Raw genomic sequence first — 15701 nt, 5'->3', positions numbered from 1 at the left:
ATTTTATAAAAAATTAGTAAATCATTTATAGTAAAAAACTATTAATTTTGGAGATTTTAATTGTTATTAAATATTTTGTATGAATCAAATATAAAATATTTAATATTTTTATATTTAATAAATATTTATTAATTTGTCTTGGCTTCTAAAATCCCTTTCTAATGAAAAGATTTTCTCTCATGAATATATATATAACAATCTAATATAAAATATATATATATATATATATATATATATATATATATATAAATATATGAATTTTTAATATAAAAATTTAAATATATAATATATATGTATATATAAATATACAAAAATTGACAAATATTTTACAAATATACATAAAAGATATATATATATATAGATCATATAAAAATTGAATTGCATTAATTTTATTAAGAATTTTGATTATACAAAAAAAAAAATATTAATCAGATGTCATAATCTCTGTGTATTTTAAAATTTGCAGAAAGTAAATATAGACAAGGAGAAGAAATAATAAAAAAAGATAAAGATAAAGTAAAAATATGAAAATTAACGCCATCTTTAGAGTGCCGCAAATGAAACTAATATAGACAAAGAAATCAAATAGTAAGAAAAAGATAAAATAAGAATTAATCGTTAACGCCATCTTTTGAATGTCAAAAATATTTCTTTAGAGACATTTTTGAAAAGCGGTCAAGAGATGGCACTAATTCTTAATTCTTATTTTATTTCATCTTTAAAGAAATGTCTTTTGTACTTAAAAGATGGCGTTGCTAATCAGTTTTTAGTTCATTTCTATCTTTCTCACATTATTTATGTCTATATTAGTTTCATTTACTTTTATAGTGTTGATTGCTAACCTCTTTTCGAATGTTATGAAAATTAATCAAGAAGTGATGACAGATACGATTAATCAAAAGTTATTTTATAATACTATATTGTCACAAACATTTTCTCCAGATGGAAATTATTTATTGGCTGGAAATATTTACGGAGACATTTCAGTTTTTGAGTAAATATCTAAATAATTAATGTTTAATCATGAATTTTATTGATATTAAAAAGAAGAAATAAACAATATTTTTTATATTAATATGAACATTTCTCTTAATATTTTAAAATATAAACAAAGTAGACAATATTAAAATTAAAATACAATTTTTTTTTTGCAAGTTAAAATAATTTGTTTCTAGGTTATCAAAAGCTTTAGGACCACACAAAGTTGAAGAAAATGAATTACAAGGTCCTAATTATCACTTCACTGCTCATTCCAATCAACAAGTAGAAAGTATGATTTCAACAGATAATTTTTTAGTAACAGGAACATCAGGAGAAATATGCGGATGGGATTGGAAAATAATTACTTCAAGTAAAAATCCAAAGAATAAAGTTTCGTGGACTATACAACTTCCTGTTAATAAGTGAGATTATATATAAATATAATAAAATATGAAATAAATTATTTAATAATTATAATATTTAATGATATTATAATTTATTTTTAGGGATAGTTATGAAAAACCAGATGTAAATTATTTAGTATATTCTAAATTAAATAATCTTTTATACGCTGGTTGTGGTGATAATAATATTTATATAATTAGTTTAGAAGATGGTAGAATATTAAGAAGCTTAGAAGGACATACAGATTATATTCATTGTCTATCTTTAATGTGTGTATTATATAATTATTAATATATAATATATAATGTAATTTTTATATAAAATATTTTATTTTCTAGGAGTAATCAGTTAGCTTCATGCAGTGAAGATGGAACAGTGAGATTATGGGATTTACGGAAAAAAGAAAATACTAATATATTAACACCTCATTTAATAGACAAAGTTGCAAGACCAAGATTAGGCAAATGGATTGGTGCTATAGATTTCACGGATGATTGGCTGGTATTTATTTTCTATTATTTTTTTTATAGAATAGACAATTAATTTTAATGTAGGAATCAAAGAAAAAATGATGTATATCAATTGTTTAGTTATGTGGAGGTGGTCCAAATTTATCTTTATGGCATATGCGCACAATGGAAGCAGCCACTGTATTCGATCTTCCAGATGAAGGTATTCATGTAGCAAATATTTATGAAGAGCGTGTAATAGCTGCTGGATCAGCACCTCATGTTTATCACCTTACTTATCAAGGAGAAATGTTGGCTAAAGTGCCAACTTCCAGTAACACTGTATATAGTATTATTTATCAAGAAACACCGCAAAAAGTATTTAGTATAGCTGGTTCATCAAATAACCTTGATATTTGTACGAATTTTAATTATCGTGAATTAATATTAAAATTTGCATAATAAAAATAAAATATTAAAATGATGATATCTGATTGATTTATAGAACAAAGTGATCTCATTAAAGACAAATATATTTTTTAATAAATATATTAATACAATATGCATTTTATAAAATATGATATAAAACTTTTTACAAATATACAAGTGTTTGTTAGTTACGATGTTTTTGTATAGTCGTTTTCTGTTTGCAGTATATTCGCCTAATAGAACATTTATGAGATGTGATAAAATACAATTAACATTTGTTTGAAATTATTTGGCTACTTGAAACTAAATTTCTTCTTTTAGCTTGTAAGATATACTTAAACGAAATAAAAAGTGAACTCATAAATAATGGAATAGTAAACAATATGGTGATGATTTATTTTTGTATAGTTTTAAAAGGATCAACTAATTTCAAACAAATTATAGTAGTATAACAGTCACAGAAAGCCATGACCTGCAATCACCGCAGGTATAAAGCCCTCTCTACCATCTCGCGAACGAACCCAGAACCAATCACTAACATGATCGCTAAGTAATGCAACAACATCGCCTTTGGAGACACTAAGAGCGTTTCCACCTTGACCCTCATAATCGCTACGTATAACGAGTAAAGTATGTCGAGATCCTTTGGTTCTAGCATTCGCTGCTGCTCTGAGATACAATCTGTCAACACTACGTTCCCCGCAGGCTGATACTGCGTCTCTAGAACTACGTCTTACTCTTGGATTTCTACCTCGAGCACCACACTCTGACCTAGTATCCCTTAGTTTTTCCGTATCGGTCATGTTTCCTGGAAAATTCAAACACATTAATAAAACATGAATTTGGAACTGATACTATTGGAAATGAATTTATTACCTAAGGGACGAGGAAATACGTCTGTAGAGTCTTCCCAACATGGTCCTCTTGTTGGTTGTGGTAATATTCCTAATGGTAAGCAAGCTGCATACCCGACGTACCCTTCTTGACCATGTGGAGTTTGAACGTATAACCAAGTTTGATTCTTGAATACAGCATTCACAACTGTACCAAGAGGGAGAGCCATCTCGTCTTGAGTACCACCTTGGGTTTGATACAGGACAGATGGAAACGAAAGAACAACAGGAATGTTTGCAGGTTTTTCTATCGAGGCCTGAAAATAATAAATATTTTGTAAGCAATATTGTTTTTTGTCATATTGAATTATAAATTGTAGCTTGATGAATGAAAAGATACTTTGGTAAGGTATGCATCAAGGTCTGCAATTTCATAACCAAATCTACTTGGCGGTCTGGGTTTGTGGGATCGTTTGGTTCTTCGATGTCTGTGCTTCTCCCGACCACTAGGCGTGGACGTTGACTCACGTGACACGAGAGACGGCTCGGACACTGCCCTCTTAACTTTCTCTTTCTCCTTCGCCTCCTTTAGCCCTGAAAATTCTTTTTCAGATTGTTTCTCTAAAGGACTGTCCAGCGATCTTTCATTGACCAGTATTTCTTTGCTAATTGACTGAAAAGAGAATGTAAATATTAGTAAGTATTGCATTAATAATAATTTTTGAAAACTAAAAGATTAAAATTAAAAATATATATAATAATAGATAAAAATATATAAATTATATATAAACCTTTTCCTGAACTTCTACCTTCTCCGTCCTTTCGATCTTCTCTATTCTATGCAGAACCTTCTTCTCTCGTTTTTCTGTTTCGACATTCTCCTTACCGTTGTCTTTTTCCTTCACACTTTTCACACTCCTCTTCGAGGATCTTTCTTTACCATCTCGTGACAAGCCCTCTCGATCGCCGTTCCCACCTTTACAAAGATAACATTGTTTCTTGACTAGTTTCTTAAGTTTTCTTGAAATGGCAAAATTACTGCCAATTTATGTATTGTATATATTTCTTAAAAATTTTCATGAATAACCTTTTGAATGGAATTCGTGTTATTTCCTTTTATTAACTTATATACTTATGCAATTTAAATTCCTCATAATATTATTTATAGAATCTAATACTTCAAATATTTTTTTTTTACAAACCTGCATTCCCATTGGTGGTCGAATGACTGTTGCTGGATGCAGGTTGCTGTTGCCCACGAAGGACCCAGGTCAAAGAGATTTTGGGGCGCAACAGGGTGCTTGGCCGTTGACCCATGCTCCTCGGGGGTGCGAGGGGCGTCGAGGGCGTCGCGGGCGTCGGCGATCTGGGCGGTGACGGGGACCTCGATGAAGGCGTCACTACCTGCAAAGGACAGTCCGCCACCAGGTCCACCGTCTGCACCGAACACCCATGTTCCTGTAATCGTTAAATCAAATTGAATCTTTCAAATTTTTTAAATCACATGCCTTGTTATTCTTTCAAAATTCTTCCAGGAAATGAAGTATTGAAGTTTAAAAAAAATAGTGTAACTTTTATGAATGAAAATTATTAAAATAGAAAATTTCCATAGATTCTTTTAAAAAAGCTCAGATATCAGAGTATTCTCTTTAATGAATTTAAATAACTTTAAATTGCTGATAGTGTTAGTAAAAAAAAAAAAGATTGCTAACAAAGGATTAATATTTTTATTTATTTTTTCTTTTTTTTTAATAATTTAAATGAGGATTTTGAATAAATAGCATGAAACAAGCATCACTTCTAACGTGAATGTAAATTGAAGTGCTTGCACGGGAAATGAGCACTATTCAAGAGACTAGTTTGCATTACAGAAGTGCACTTCTCTTTACAACAGATAAATAGAATGGCTGCCTGAGGTTCGTGAATAATCAAAGGACGTCTTAGAAGCAAGTTGTGTACGTAGATGATTCAGAAATTGAAATAGGAGTCTCGTTAGAGCCGTTGTTAAAGTAATTTTGGATGGAATGGGTAAGTGAATCGTCGACTTGATTGCAGCAATTGAAAATGTGTGTATCTACTTGAAATCTCTTATTTGTTTGGTAAAAAAAAAATTTATAAATATTATGAGTAAATATTATTGAAATTTATAAAAAGAATATCAAGTGTCAATTAAACAAGATTAGATATAATCTTTCATATTGATATAAAATCACAATTTATTTGTTATCTTTTATGTTATAAAAAATTTCATGATAAAATTGAGATCTTTTGCTCTAGAATTTATATTAAAAAAAGAAAGATAACACAAAACGGATATAATCTGGGACTTTTGCATCATACATTTAACCATGTTCATATAAGGATTATTTTATGTTCTTACCCGCATCTTTCGTTAATTTATTAAACGACAAACACATTAATAACGATGCAAAAACAAAATCCAGACATTTACCAAGGGATGATTCGTTTACTAAGGATAGAATATAGTATATTGCGTTTCCTTGAGTGTGATCATTTTGTTGAATCGATGTAAATCTTAGCTCTTTCTACAAAGTGGATTATTAATTCGTCTCATAGGCGTTCAATTAGCCCGCGGGTCCGGCGTGAAATGAATTATTCGTCGACGCATGCGCGTTCTCGGCATGTTTTACCGCGCAACGGAAATTTACTGCTGTCGCCTCGTATAAATAGTAGACATGGCCACCATGAAATTTACGAACGACCAACAGATTGTCTCGTAAAATTTCTACGTCGCTGTCTCTTCTTTTCGTTTTGGAAATTGTTCATTTTCATAGTGAAACAATAAGACCCGGAAGTGAAGAACTCGTATCCTCGTGATGGAAATCTGTGCGGAGAATTTTGTGGTTATGGTGGTTAGATGCACTTTTCGTGATTGAGGATTAATGTGGGTTCTTTTAGAAAATTATGCAATTTTCTTCTTTTCTCCGCAAATTATAATTTACTATGAAGATATTTTCTAATTTTTTTTGCGTGAGACGAAGTGATTTTTTTCATATCAATAACATGTTAGTCACAAGTAAGACAAAAATTTTTGAACTAACATTAAAGCATACGTTTATATCGATAGTATCATCATTTTTATTATCATTCACTTAATATATTCTTTTCTAAAAATGAAAAAATATAATTCTAGAAATACAATTTTTTCTCATCTATGTTAGAATAAGAATAAATTAAGAGAATATTTTATATTTTATAAAAAGTTAAGAAATATTTTTAAATGTTGCAAAATCAATATCATCTTTATTGTAACTAAATCTCTACAAAACCACATGCTTATTCTCAAACCAATGTAATTCTATTATAACGATTCTTCTGCAAAAACAATATACGCAATATTTTTCATTAAGAAAAGGATTCTTTTTTTTAGGATCTCTCCACGTTATCTTCCCTTTTGCACGAGCGTGTTTTCCATTAAAACGAATCGACTCTCGCGACTATCCCTGCAATCTTTCAACAGCGTTTCATCTTCTCCTGCGTGTGGACCGATCTTTCGAAGACATTCCATGCTCATGGTGGACCCGGGCTGCAAACGCGTTCCTATGAATTATTGCACCATTAACGTGAGTAATCGCGCCGGCGGGAAAATTATATAGTAATTTGTTCACGGCTGATCGAATACGTCGTGAATTTTATATTCTCTCTTTTGCGAGGGAGAGGGAAGGGGGTAATGAAGCGGGTTAGCCCTGGGGTAAAAACGCAACGTTGCAACCCCACCGTGGACTCGTGGCCGTGAAAAATGAAGACGTTTCACCCGGTCGGCTTTCGATTTTACATCGGCTGAATGGACCGGTTAAGTAGCTATTCTCATGCGGTTATAATTTATACGTGTACCCCTTTTGTGTTGTGCGGCGCGATGATTCTTCCGGTGATCGAAACTTAGACCGGTCTTTTTAAAAAATGCTCGTTTAAAAGGAAGTTGTTAAGAAAAGTCTGTTGTTTCGTGAGTGATAGTAGTGGAGATCTTTGACCTTACAGGGAGAGATGGAATCGAGAGATAAATTTCTTGCCTTCTAAAAGAAAGAGATTGCAAATTTTTACCTTTTGAAGATGTGATCATTTAACGGTGATAGAAGAAATACTTATGAAACGCTGTGTGATATATAAAAATCCAAGGTAAAATACACATTATGATACTTAATAATAAAAAATAAAAGATCTCTACTTATTTCTCATATAACTTTTAATTTGTACAAATATTCATAGTTCAGGATTACACGTATGACAATGCATGTATGAAGAAAGTTGAACTGTAAAATATTAAACAAAAATATAACATTGGAAACTAAATCAAATGATATATAGCGACATAAAATTCCTGCATCCCATAAATCTTCGACATGTTGCGAAAATCAGCAGAAAGTTGAGTTGTCTTCTTTAATTTCAATAACAAGATTTGGAAAAAGAAGAGAACAGGAAAAAAACAAAAGCCAGTTTTGCGGAGTAATTAGGAACCTACGAGCAATAGTGCTAATCAAGCGAAAGGGCAGAGAAAGAAATAAGTCTGAGGAGATGGAAGCTGAAGAAGGGTCCGGTTTAAGTGACAGAAAGGCTGGTCCGAAGTGGCACGAAGGTACACGCGAGGTGGTAGCCTCGGGTGACAAGTTAAAAAGGGAGGGACGAGGTGGCGGCGCGAGCCAGCCTTCTCTTCTCTCGGATCATGCTAATGAAATTCTCAAGATATCTATCTTGCGCGCCACTGTGCACAAGGCATTAGTTTAGCGTCTCGCTCGCGGCCACCTCGATCTTATCTGTCCGCCTTCAGACGCACGGTATCAATTTCCCTGGAACGTGAAACATACGGGCCATGGTAGTTCGTCAACCGATTCCGGTTGTTTAACGATCCTTGCCTATCTGTGTACTGCTGTTCACAGTTTGGATTCTGTGGAAATTAAGAGGAAAGAAGAGATGACTTTATACAGAATGATGTTTTCTTAAGGATTGGATTGACATTGGAGGAGAGGGTGTGAGTGATTATTATTGCGAATAGATAGATAAAGACGTGGATATGGATAAATAGTCGGAGGAATAAGAAAATAATGATGTAAGAATTGTAATTTTCAGGAATTGATTTGAAGTGGAAAGGAGAGAGATGGATTGTTTAAATAAGAAAATAGAAAGTTGGAAATAGGTGAGAATGACGCTAAAAATTATGATTAAAAAGAAATAAAAAAATAGAAGAGTGGAAAGAATTGAGAGAACAATTTTCCCAAGTTATTTGTAATCATTCTTATTTAAAGATTGCAATTAGACGGTTTTAGAATTATCAGTATTCAATATTTACAATTCGCGCAATTTTATTGCCATTTAATAAATTAAATAGTATAAAGATCGATAGTAAGTATTTCTAATCCTTGCTTTTGGCCTGAGATTACAAGAAGCCACATTAATCGTCTTCTTGTACGAAAAGAATTGCCTTGCTCATTCATCACCATATATCCTCCAGTCGATGATCTTTGAATCAACGTGCCGCGGTATTCCCACAATAACGAAGCTGAAGATGCAGAAAATGGAATCGGCGAGTCACGGCGTAAAGATGAATATGAAGACGTTGCCACTAACTTATGCACTTCCCATGCCATTGAGATCCTTTGATGCCGCCGAATCGTTCAAGGAATATGACATTAAGGTACGCGGCGCATTAACGAATTTCTAATTATCATTACGATTTTCTCGTTGAATTTTAAAAATTCTTAAACCTCTTTCCAGATTTGATCCAAACTTAAAACAACCAATTGATAAAATTTACTTAGTTTATAATTATAGAACCTTTAGATCATTGTTGCAACTTGAATCTCGAATTTTTTTTCTTAAACAGAATCTTAAATTCTTTTTAATCTTTAAAACTTGAGTCCTCGTTTAACAATGATCTTTCAATTACAAACCCTCCTTCAACAACAATCTTTCAAATTTAAATCTTTCTCCAACCTCGAGTCCATCTTCCAAACTCGAATCCTTCTCCAATTCTCTTCAACAGCGATCATTCAACCTCAAACCTTCTTTTCCAACACTAAAGGTCAGCGACTCGCTCACCGGTGCTGGGGCCAAATTGCAACTTGCTGCAACCCTGGTGTCTTCCATCCCGCTCGTGAACAAAGAAGACCGCTCGAAGAGGAAAAGAAATAGGACGGAATCGGATGGAAGGAGCGTGAGAATGAAGCCTCCCCACCGGCTCAAGCCCCCCCGAACCTATGATTGATTTAAAGGTCACGCGTTTCCACGTTTTTACTCGCGTGTTCGCAGGTCGTCGGTGGTTCCCAACCCGGAATATTTAACCCGGTTGACCTTTCCATAGTTTCTCCCGTAGCCTCGTTCTCCTGTTGGCCGAAACGTCCATCGAGAGATCCCTCCGCTTTCTTGTTCCCTTTCGTTTCGCGTTCGCCTTTCTCCGCCGACTGGCGCGATGTTAATTACAAACCTCTTAGCTCGAATTACCGTGCACGCCACCACTTTTGCCATTCCAACGTCTCGATCCTCTCGCGTTTTTCGCTTCGAATCGTCCCGTTTACTCGGTTCGAGGGCTAGTAGACACGTATAAACGTGGAACTCGGGTTCCCGTCAACGGGTGTAAGTGACACGCCTGCTATTTTCGCGGATAATTATAAGATCCGAGGTCGAGGTCGAACGAAACTCCGGGATAATGATGGATTTCATCATTTTTATAAGATGAAAGAAAGAATGGTTGTCAGTTGATTATTCCAGATTTGCAATTTTCGATTCGTCGCTTCTATTAATGGTATTGAAAATATTATTATTTATCCGGGAAGACTGTTAGAGATAACATTAGCTAGAGAAATGTTGCGAACGCGGCCGTTTCCATCTATGCGATCGAGAAACCTTGTAATCGATACGGAAAGGAATCTTCCATAACTTACTTGGACAACCCTCGTTCGTTTCAACCAATCGGAATTTCCATTTCCGAGGAAATAAAGCTAGAAGTAAGAACGAATGCGTAATGAAATTGTGCACGAGAGAGCAAAGTTATAGGGATTTAAATCTAGTGAAAAGACTAGAGGATAGCGTAACTCTTCAATCTCCATTGTTTTTTTCTATTATATATAATTTTATTTAATCTTTAAACGATCTCGACATTCTTCCAATGACTCAAAAATAATCTTTATCCTTAAACTTTGTGATCTTGGGTTTACCTTTATCCTTACATTTACTATAATAATTTATTTTATTAATTTCTATTATTATTTGTAAAAGTAGAAGTAGTTCTTTAATCGTTCAAACATGTAGGGTTAAGAAATCGCGGAAAAATTTTAAAAATAGTCCACCATTCTCTTTAATTACTACGTTGTTACGCGTCAATCTTGCCGACGAATAAAGATCACGATCTTTTTACCGCATCTCGATATTGTTTACTTTAACTGCCCCGACGCCCAATCTGTCCATGTTCGTGGGGCTCGTTCCGTAAAGCGTAATTATGACGTCTAGTTTGATCTCTGAACGGTGCTCGAATAAGCGGTTGTTAAACCGTTTATACCTTCGTTTATTCGCGGAACGGAACAATCTAGGATATTACGACCTATCTTTTTGTTCCCAGCGCGAGGGCCGCGCGATTGTGACGTCTATAAAACATTCGTGCGGTTTCAATATACCATAGCCCTGTAATTTGTCCTCGCGTATCTCCAATCTTATTAACGGTAATAATATCGTAATCCGTTTAGACTGACCACGAAGAAGAAACCGAATCTGAATATTCTTCGAATCGAACGAGCTTAACTTCTTGGAGTAATGATTAAGATGATTTATGATAATATGTGGAATTTTTATCAGATTAATATAAAAATATTTCATTATTTCGTGAAGAAATTTCCGCGAAGAGGAAATGTATCGAATTTGCCATAAAGTAAGCGAGTGAACTTGAATATCCTTTCAATCCTCTGTACAATTTTCCACGATCAACCGTAAATACGATTCTCGACAAAAAATTGAGGAACGTCATAAAAGTATCGTTAAGAGTAATAAGGTGAATTCCAACATGCTCGTATCATAAATATCAGAAAACAAGCAACCCTTTATTTTCACGAGATTTATTTTACTAAACAGCAAGAAAGAAGGAAATTACTTAATCCTCTCGCGAACCCTCTCTTCCTTTTACACGATCAAAACAATTAAAAATATTAAATATTTTTAATCTTCTTCTTAGATCCCTTCTTAGATAAAATCTCTCTTAGATCTTTTTCTTAGATAAAAATTAGATTTCACGATAAACATTATATAAGAGAAAAAAATTTTGTCCATAGTTTTGTAAACGAAATTCTAAAAATCGAAGGGTTGAAAGAGATCCAAGATCCATCTTCCATAAAATTCAATTTTATTTTTATCGCATCCGCGAATACCTTTGCGTTCAATGCGATACAATGTAGGTGTCCACGAGGAAGGAAGTGGTCCACGGGCTCGTAAAACTCTCATTCGCGCGACTATTCGCGGAAGAACGCGCGGGTTTCCCTCCTCGCCGCCCCTTCGACCGGATTATTATCAGCCATTTACACGTTTATGCTCTTTGCCGTGCCACGCAGATGGCCGCGACTCGTACGCTAACGGTACACTGCCTGATTTTCCGGTACAATAAAGTCCCTTTGGCGAAGGGGGCGCCTAGTCCGGCAATTAACGCTCGTAAGTCCAGCCTGCCTGCCTGCCTCCCTCCCTCCCTTTGATTTAAATAGTTGGCGTTTCCTTGTGTAATTCTAAGTGAAAAATCGGGACCCTTATACCCTGGCATTTATTACAGTACCAGTATTCTTCGGCTACCTGCGCCGCAATTCCTCCTTTGTGCGCGAGTTCTGCTTTTGAAAGCAGAGGGATGTTTAATGGAAGACGCGAGGCTATTGATGTTCCGCGGCCTCCGCCGCTTTGATGCGCTATCAATAAAAATAGTTTTAATGGGGACGCTGGATGGAATAATGCGAGACCAAGTTAAACACTTTGAACGCGCCGCTTGTACCTTCTTTGTTATAAATATTTCGAGACCCACGACCATGTTTTCTTAAAGGGTTTTACTTTTCTCAATATTTAAATATTTATCAAACAAAGAAATGAAATACGAAAACCATCATCCCTTATAATTGTCTCCGATCTCATCCCATATTTCTCTAAATAATACTTGAATTTTTTATTTTTCCAGATTGAACGTCACACAATCCAAGATCAAAATATATATGGAAATTCTTCTTGCGGAAGATCATCCTTCAAGACGGTAAAAACTTTTATATCTCACACGTTCCTCGCCGAATACTTGAATTTTTAATTTTTCCAGATTGAACATCACGCAATCCAAGATCAAAATGTATATATGGAAAGTTCTTCTTACGGAAGATCATCCTTCAACATGGTAAAAACTTTTCCTCTTACCATCTTTCATAACCATATCTCACACGTTCCTCGCCGGAGAAATCTCGCGCGCGTTAAAACGTGCAATTACCCTCTCTTAAATCCCTAAAAACATCACGCTAGAACCAGGCTTACGTTCCACAATCAACTTAAAACCTATCCTCCGCAAGACAATCAGTCAATCGCCGATCAATCCTCCTCCTCCTCCTCCTCTTCTCCTCTCCCCTTCCGGTAGTCGTCCGCGCGATTCCGCGAACCGTATCGTACCGACAAAGCATCTACATAAACCTCGGCGCAACTAGTCGTATTTCGTGCGCGAGAAATCGGCCGGCTTTCTTAGAAGCGATCGCGCCTCCACGAAGCAACAACCCCCGCTCGAGCGGGGAGGGAGACGACGGACGGAGGAGGAGGAGGGTCGAGAAAATCGCGTACGGTCAGAAAGCGTGGAGGCTGTTTCACGGCGATATTTTTAGAGGAGCGTTGTTACAAGCGCGAGTTGTTCGCCGTTTATGTCGAGCGTTCCTCCTCCTCCTCCTCCTTCTTCGGGTTTCCTTTCGGTCGCGAGCCAGAAGCCGTGGAAGAGCGTGCTATTTCATGGCGAAGGACGGCGTCGAAAAACGGAGATCCACCCTGCGCACGTATCGTTCCCTCTTTATTTGGAAGAGAATTTTTCGGCGCGGCGGGGTGGCTTCTTTGCGGCGCGGCGAGGATTCCGACACGATTTCCGCTTCTTCTTTATGTCGGGGAGTCGGTTGTGGATGTGGGTATCGGTGGTGTGGATATGATATGTGTAAGTATGGGAGAAGATTGGTGTAAAAAAAAGAAAAGAGGAGAGAAAAAAAGTGAGGAAAAATGTGGAATGAAATTGTTTCGTTTTTCAACGGGGTTTTTGAAAAAGTTGAAATGCAATTACGTAGGGTAAGGTTAGAGAGAGAGAGAAAGGATTTGTTTAGAATGCTTTTTTCTTCCTGTCATGAAAATTTAGAGATTTTATGGTAGCTTTAATTTTATGGTTCGCTATAAAATATGATTGCAGTCAGGTATCTATATTTAGAATTATTAGAAGAAGAATATTATTCAGGAATTAATCTTATACTTGCATTGTTGGAAGAAGAATTTTTCGTATTCTTTTTGAATAAAATATTTAATTAGATCCTGTATAAATTTTACTATTCTTCAAAATTGACAAAATTTATAAGTTAGCATAGAAATTAATTAGGATCTTTCTTTACGTCCAACAATACAATTAACTATTTCATTTCAAAACGATTCTTATACATTTCTAAATATAAAAATGAATCATTTATCACAATAGAATAAAAAAGAAAAAAAGAAATTACAAAGAAACACGATTATAACATGACTATTAAATAACTTGATAATAATAAGAGAAGAGTTATTTAAAACTCGTTTAGACGTCAATCAATATACGCGGTGTGAAACGCGAATGCTGAAGAAACTGCTTGATGTTTCAGCTTGGAGGGGGAGGGGACGAAGGATGGGACTTTTTACGAGGGCCATATCGCAAAACCGAAACCGCCAGGGTTACTTAGGCAAAAAGCGACTCGAGGAGAGCGGCGTGAACCACTTTTCTCGTGGGAATGATAGGAATACAAGGGACCCATGGAACGAGCGCAGGCCGTTTAACCAAAATTACGTTTTATATGCAGAAGCGGATCATTGCGCGCGAGACGGTCCATGCGTAACGGCCGGTTGGTGCAACGGTGCATTTCCTTTTACTACTGTGGCCAGACAACATGCACCGTAAAACCCGAGGGGCCAGCTTTAACAACTACAACTGTAGAAATCGTGGCGTGTTTGTTCCAGAGACAATGCATCCCTTCGAGTTCTAACGTCAACATTACTCTTCTTTTAAACTTGAAGCGTCTATTCTTATTTCTTTTTTTTAATATTTTTAAAAGACACATTTAAAGCAATACTCGAAACTTGCGCGTATTTCCCTTACCTTTTATTCAGGCGCAGTTAGAAAGTTTATGTAAATTTTGGGAACCTGTAATAGATTTAAAATCCAATCCAATAATCGTTTCTCGATTATTTTACGATTATGATTATACGTACGTGAAGTGAATGTATCGATATATTGAGTGGATGTTTCGTTAGAAATGATCGTTTCCAATAAGAGAGAATAAAAATGCTAATGCAATTTGATTGAGAAATAGGGAATCGTGTTGATTGGTGCTGGTGAAAGGGAAATGTTTCAAAATCTTGAAAATCAAACGATTCTCTGTCTTGTGATTTACTAAAGATGGATCAAGGAAAGATGAATATTTTATTAAAAAAGAGAAGAAAGAGAGAAAAGGAAGGAAGGAAGAAAATAATAATCCTCCGCTTCGAATTTTACGAGCTCGGATATTTGTCCAATGTTCGGCAGAGTTGCAAAAAAAAAAAAAATAAAAAAAAAATACAAAGCTGCCGCGAGTGAAATTGCTATTCCATACGCACGCGTATAAATTACGCAAGATGGCCGATCGTGTGTAAAATAATTAAATCTGCCTCCGTCCAAAGATCGCTAATTCGATCCACGTTTCGAGCCACATAAAAGCCAATTATCGACGTCCCCATTTTAATCGACCGATTCCCCTGAATCGGTGCAAAAATGCGACGAAAAAAAGGGAGGTAATACCATTCGAAGGAAATACAAGAGTTCGGGGATAGTTAATTACTTCTCGAAACGGGATTTCGAGTAGTTGAGATTTCGTGGAAACAAAAGGTACATTGTTTATACCAAGTTGTGCATGGAATTGAGGCATTTGTATAAGTAACGCCCGCGTTCCACGAATAGATTTTTCAGGATTGGAAGGCTTACCTTGTACTCCGAGACTCTGTCCTCGTCGTCCGAGGACGGGGCAGCGGGATCTCCTCCCGGTGTCGCTACGGCTTCCGTTTCCGCCGGCTGATAGTCGATCTCACTGCTCCACGAGTGTCGCCTCTTCAGATCCCCTGAAAGCGAAAAATATGTCAATACTATTTTTTAGAATTTTTTTTTAAATTGAAACCTTGGAATTCTATTCTTGAATTCTTGAGATCATTCCAAATTTTGTTATTCTTCAAAAGATTTCAAAAATCCTTGGAAGAGGAAAACTTTAAATTCCTTGAATTCCAAAATCTTAATATCCTACTTTTAAAATCTCTCAAACCTTTGGAACCTTAAAATTTCTCAGCTTCAAAGTTCTGAATTTCGAATCTTAATATCCTACTTTTAAAATCTCGAGCTCTCAAACCT

The 15701-nt window shown here is 35.4% G+C and overlaps 2 protein-coding genes and 1 long non-coding RNA gene across 19 annotated transcripts in view; 2 read left to right on the top strand and 1 right to left on the bottom strand.

Annotated features, from left to right (window-relative positions):
* The first annotated feature begins 772 nt into the window (after positions 1–772).
* Positions 773–2320, top strand: LOC725830 (THO complex subunit 6 homolog). The gene is made up of 5 exons (XM_016911411.2): positions 773–994; positions 1176–1403; positions 1488–1655; positions 1725–1887; positions 1977–2320. The coding sequence occupies exons 1-5, from the start codon at positions 798–800 to the stop codon at positions 2295–2297; spliced, it is 1077 nt and encodes a 358-aa protein (XP_016766900.1). The 5' UTR covers positions 773–797; the 3' UTR covers positions 2298–2320.
* Positions 2321–2368: 48 nt separating this feature from the next.
* The window catches only part of LOC410957, a 68992-nt gene continuing 55659 nt past the window's right edge, over positions 2369–15701 (bottom strand). For 3 of the 4 annotated variants that reach the window (XM_006560955.3, XM_394433.7, XM_006560956.3), the window contains 6 exons: positions 15285–15418; positions 4300–4555; positions 3889–4073; positions 3498–3770; positions 3141–3414; positions 2369–3072 (listed from right to left, as the gene is read on the bottom strand). In XM_006560955.3, the coding sequence (XP_006561018.1) occupies positions 2720–3072; positions 3141–3414; positions 3498–3770; positions 3889–4073; positions 4300–4555; positions 15285–15418 (1475 nt within the window). In that variant the 3' untranslated portion in view covers positions 2369–2719. The remainder of the gene's footprint in view (positions 3073–3140; positions 3415–3497; positions 3771–3888; positions 4074–4299; positions 4556–15284; positions 15419–15701) is intronic. The other variant, XM_016911410.2, reaches the window with a different exon arrangement.
* On the top strand, positions 4457–15331 carry LOC100576234. 14 transcript variants are annotated; one of them, XR_003304232.1, is made up of 9 exons: positions 4539–4557; positions 4992–6134; positions 6489–6681; positions 7097–7234; positions 7325–8082; positions 8183–8747; positions 9135–9324; positions 12252–12323; positions 12384–14880. It is a non-coding gene; the product is annotated as an uncharacterized LOC100576234 (long non-coding RNA). The 14 variants fall into 14 exon arrangements; XR_003304230.1 differs by lacking the exon at positions 4539–4557 and adding an exon at positions 15261–15331 and having other exon boundaries at positions 4667–6134; positions 12384–15188; XR_003304236.1 differs by lacking the exon at positions 4539–4557 and adding an exon at positions 6772–6910 and having other exon boundaries at positions 4684–6134.

This window comes from Apis mellifera, linkage group LG3 (assembly GCF_003254395.2).
Source record: "Apis mellifera strain DH4 linkage group LG3, Amel_HAv3.1, whole genome shotgun sequence".
NCBI classification, from domain to species: Eukaryota; Metazoa; Arthropoda; class Insecta; order Hymenoptera; family Apidae; genus Apis; species Apis mellifera.
Note: the sequence above shows the minus strand (reverse complement) of the source record. Positions and strands in the feature narration are given on the sequence as shown.

Excerpts from the sequence above, each read along its gene's own strand:
- LOC725830 (XM_016911411.2), top strand. The coding sequence starts at position 798 with ATGTCTATATTAGTTTCATTTACTTTTATAGTGTTGATTGCTAACCTC. Across the intron at positions 995-1,175 it reads GGAGACATTTCAGTTTTTGA|GTTATCAAAAGCTTTAGGAC; the intron begins GTAAATATCTAA and ends ATTTGTTTCTAG. Across the intron at positions 1,656-1,724 it reads ATTCATTGTCTATCTTTAAT|GAGTAATCAGTTAGCTTCAT; the intron begins GTGTGTATTATA and ends TTTATTTTCTAG.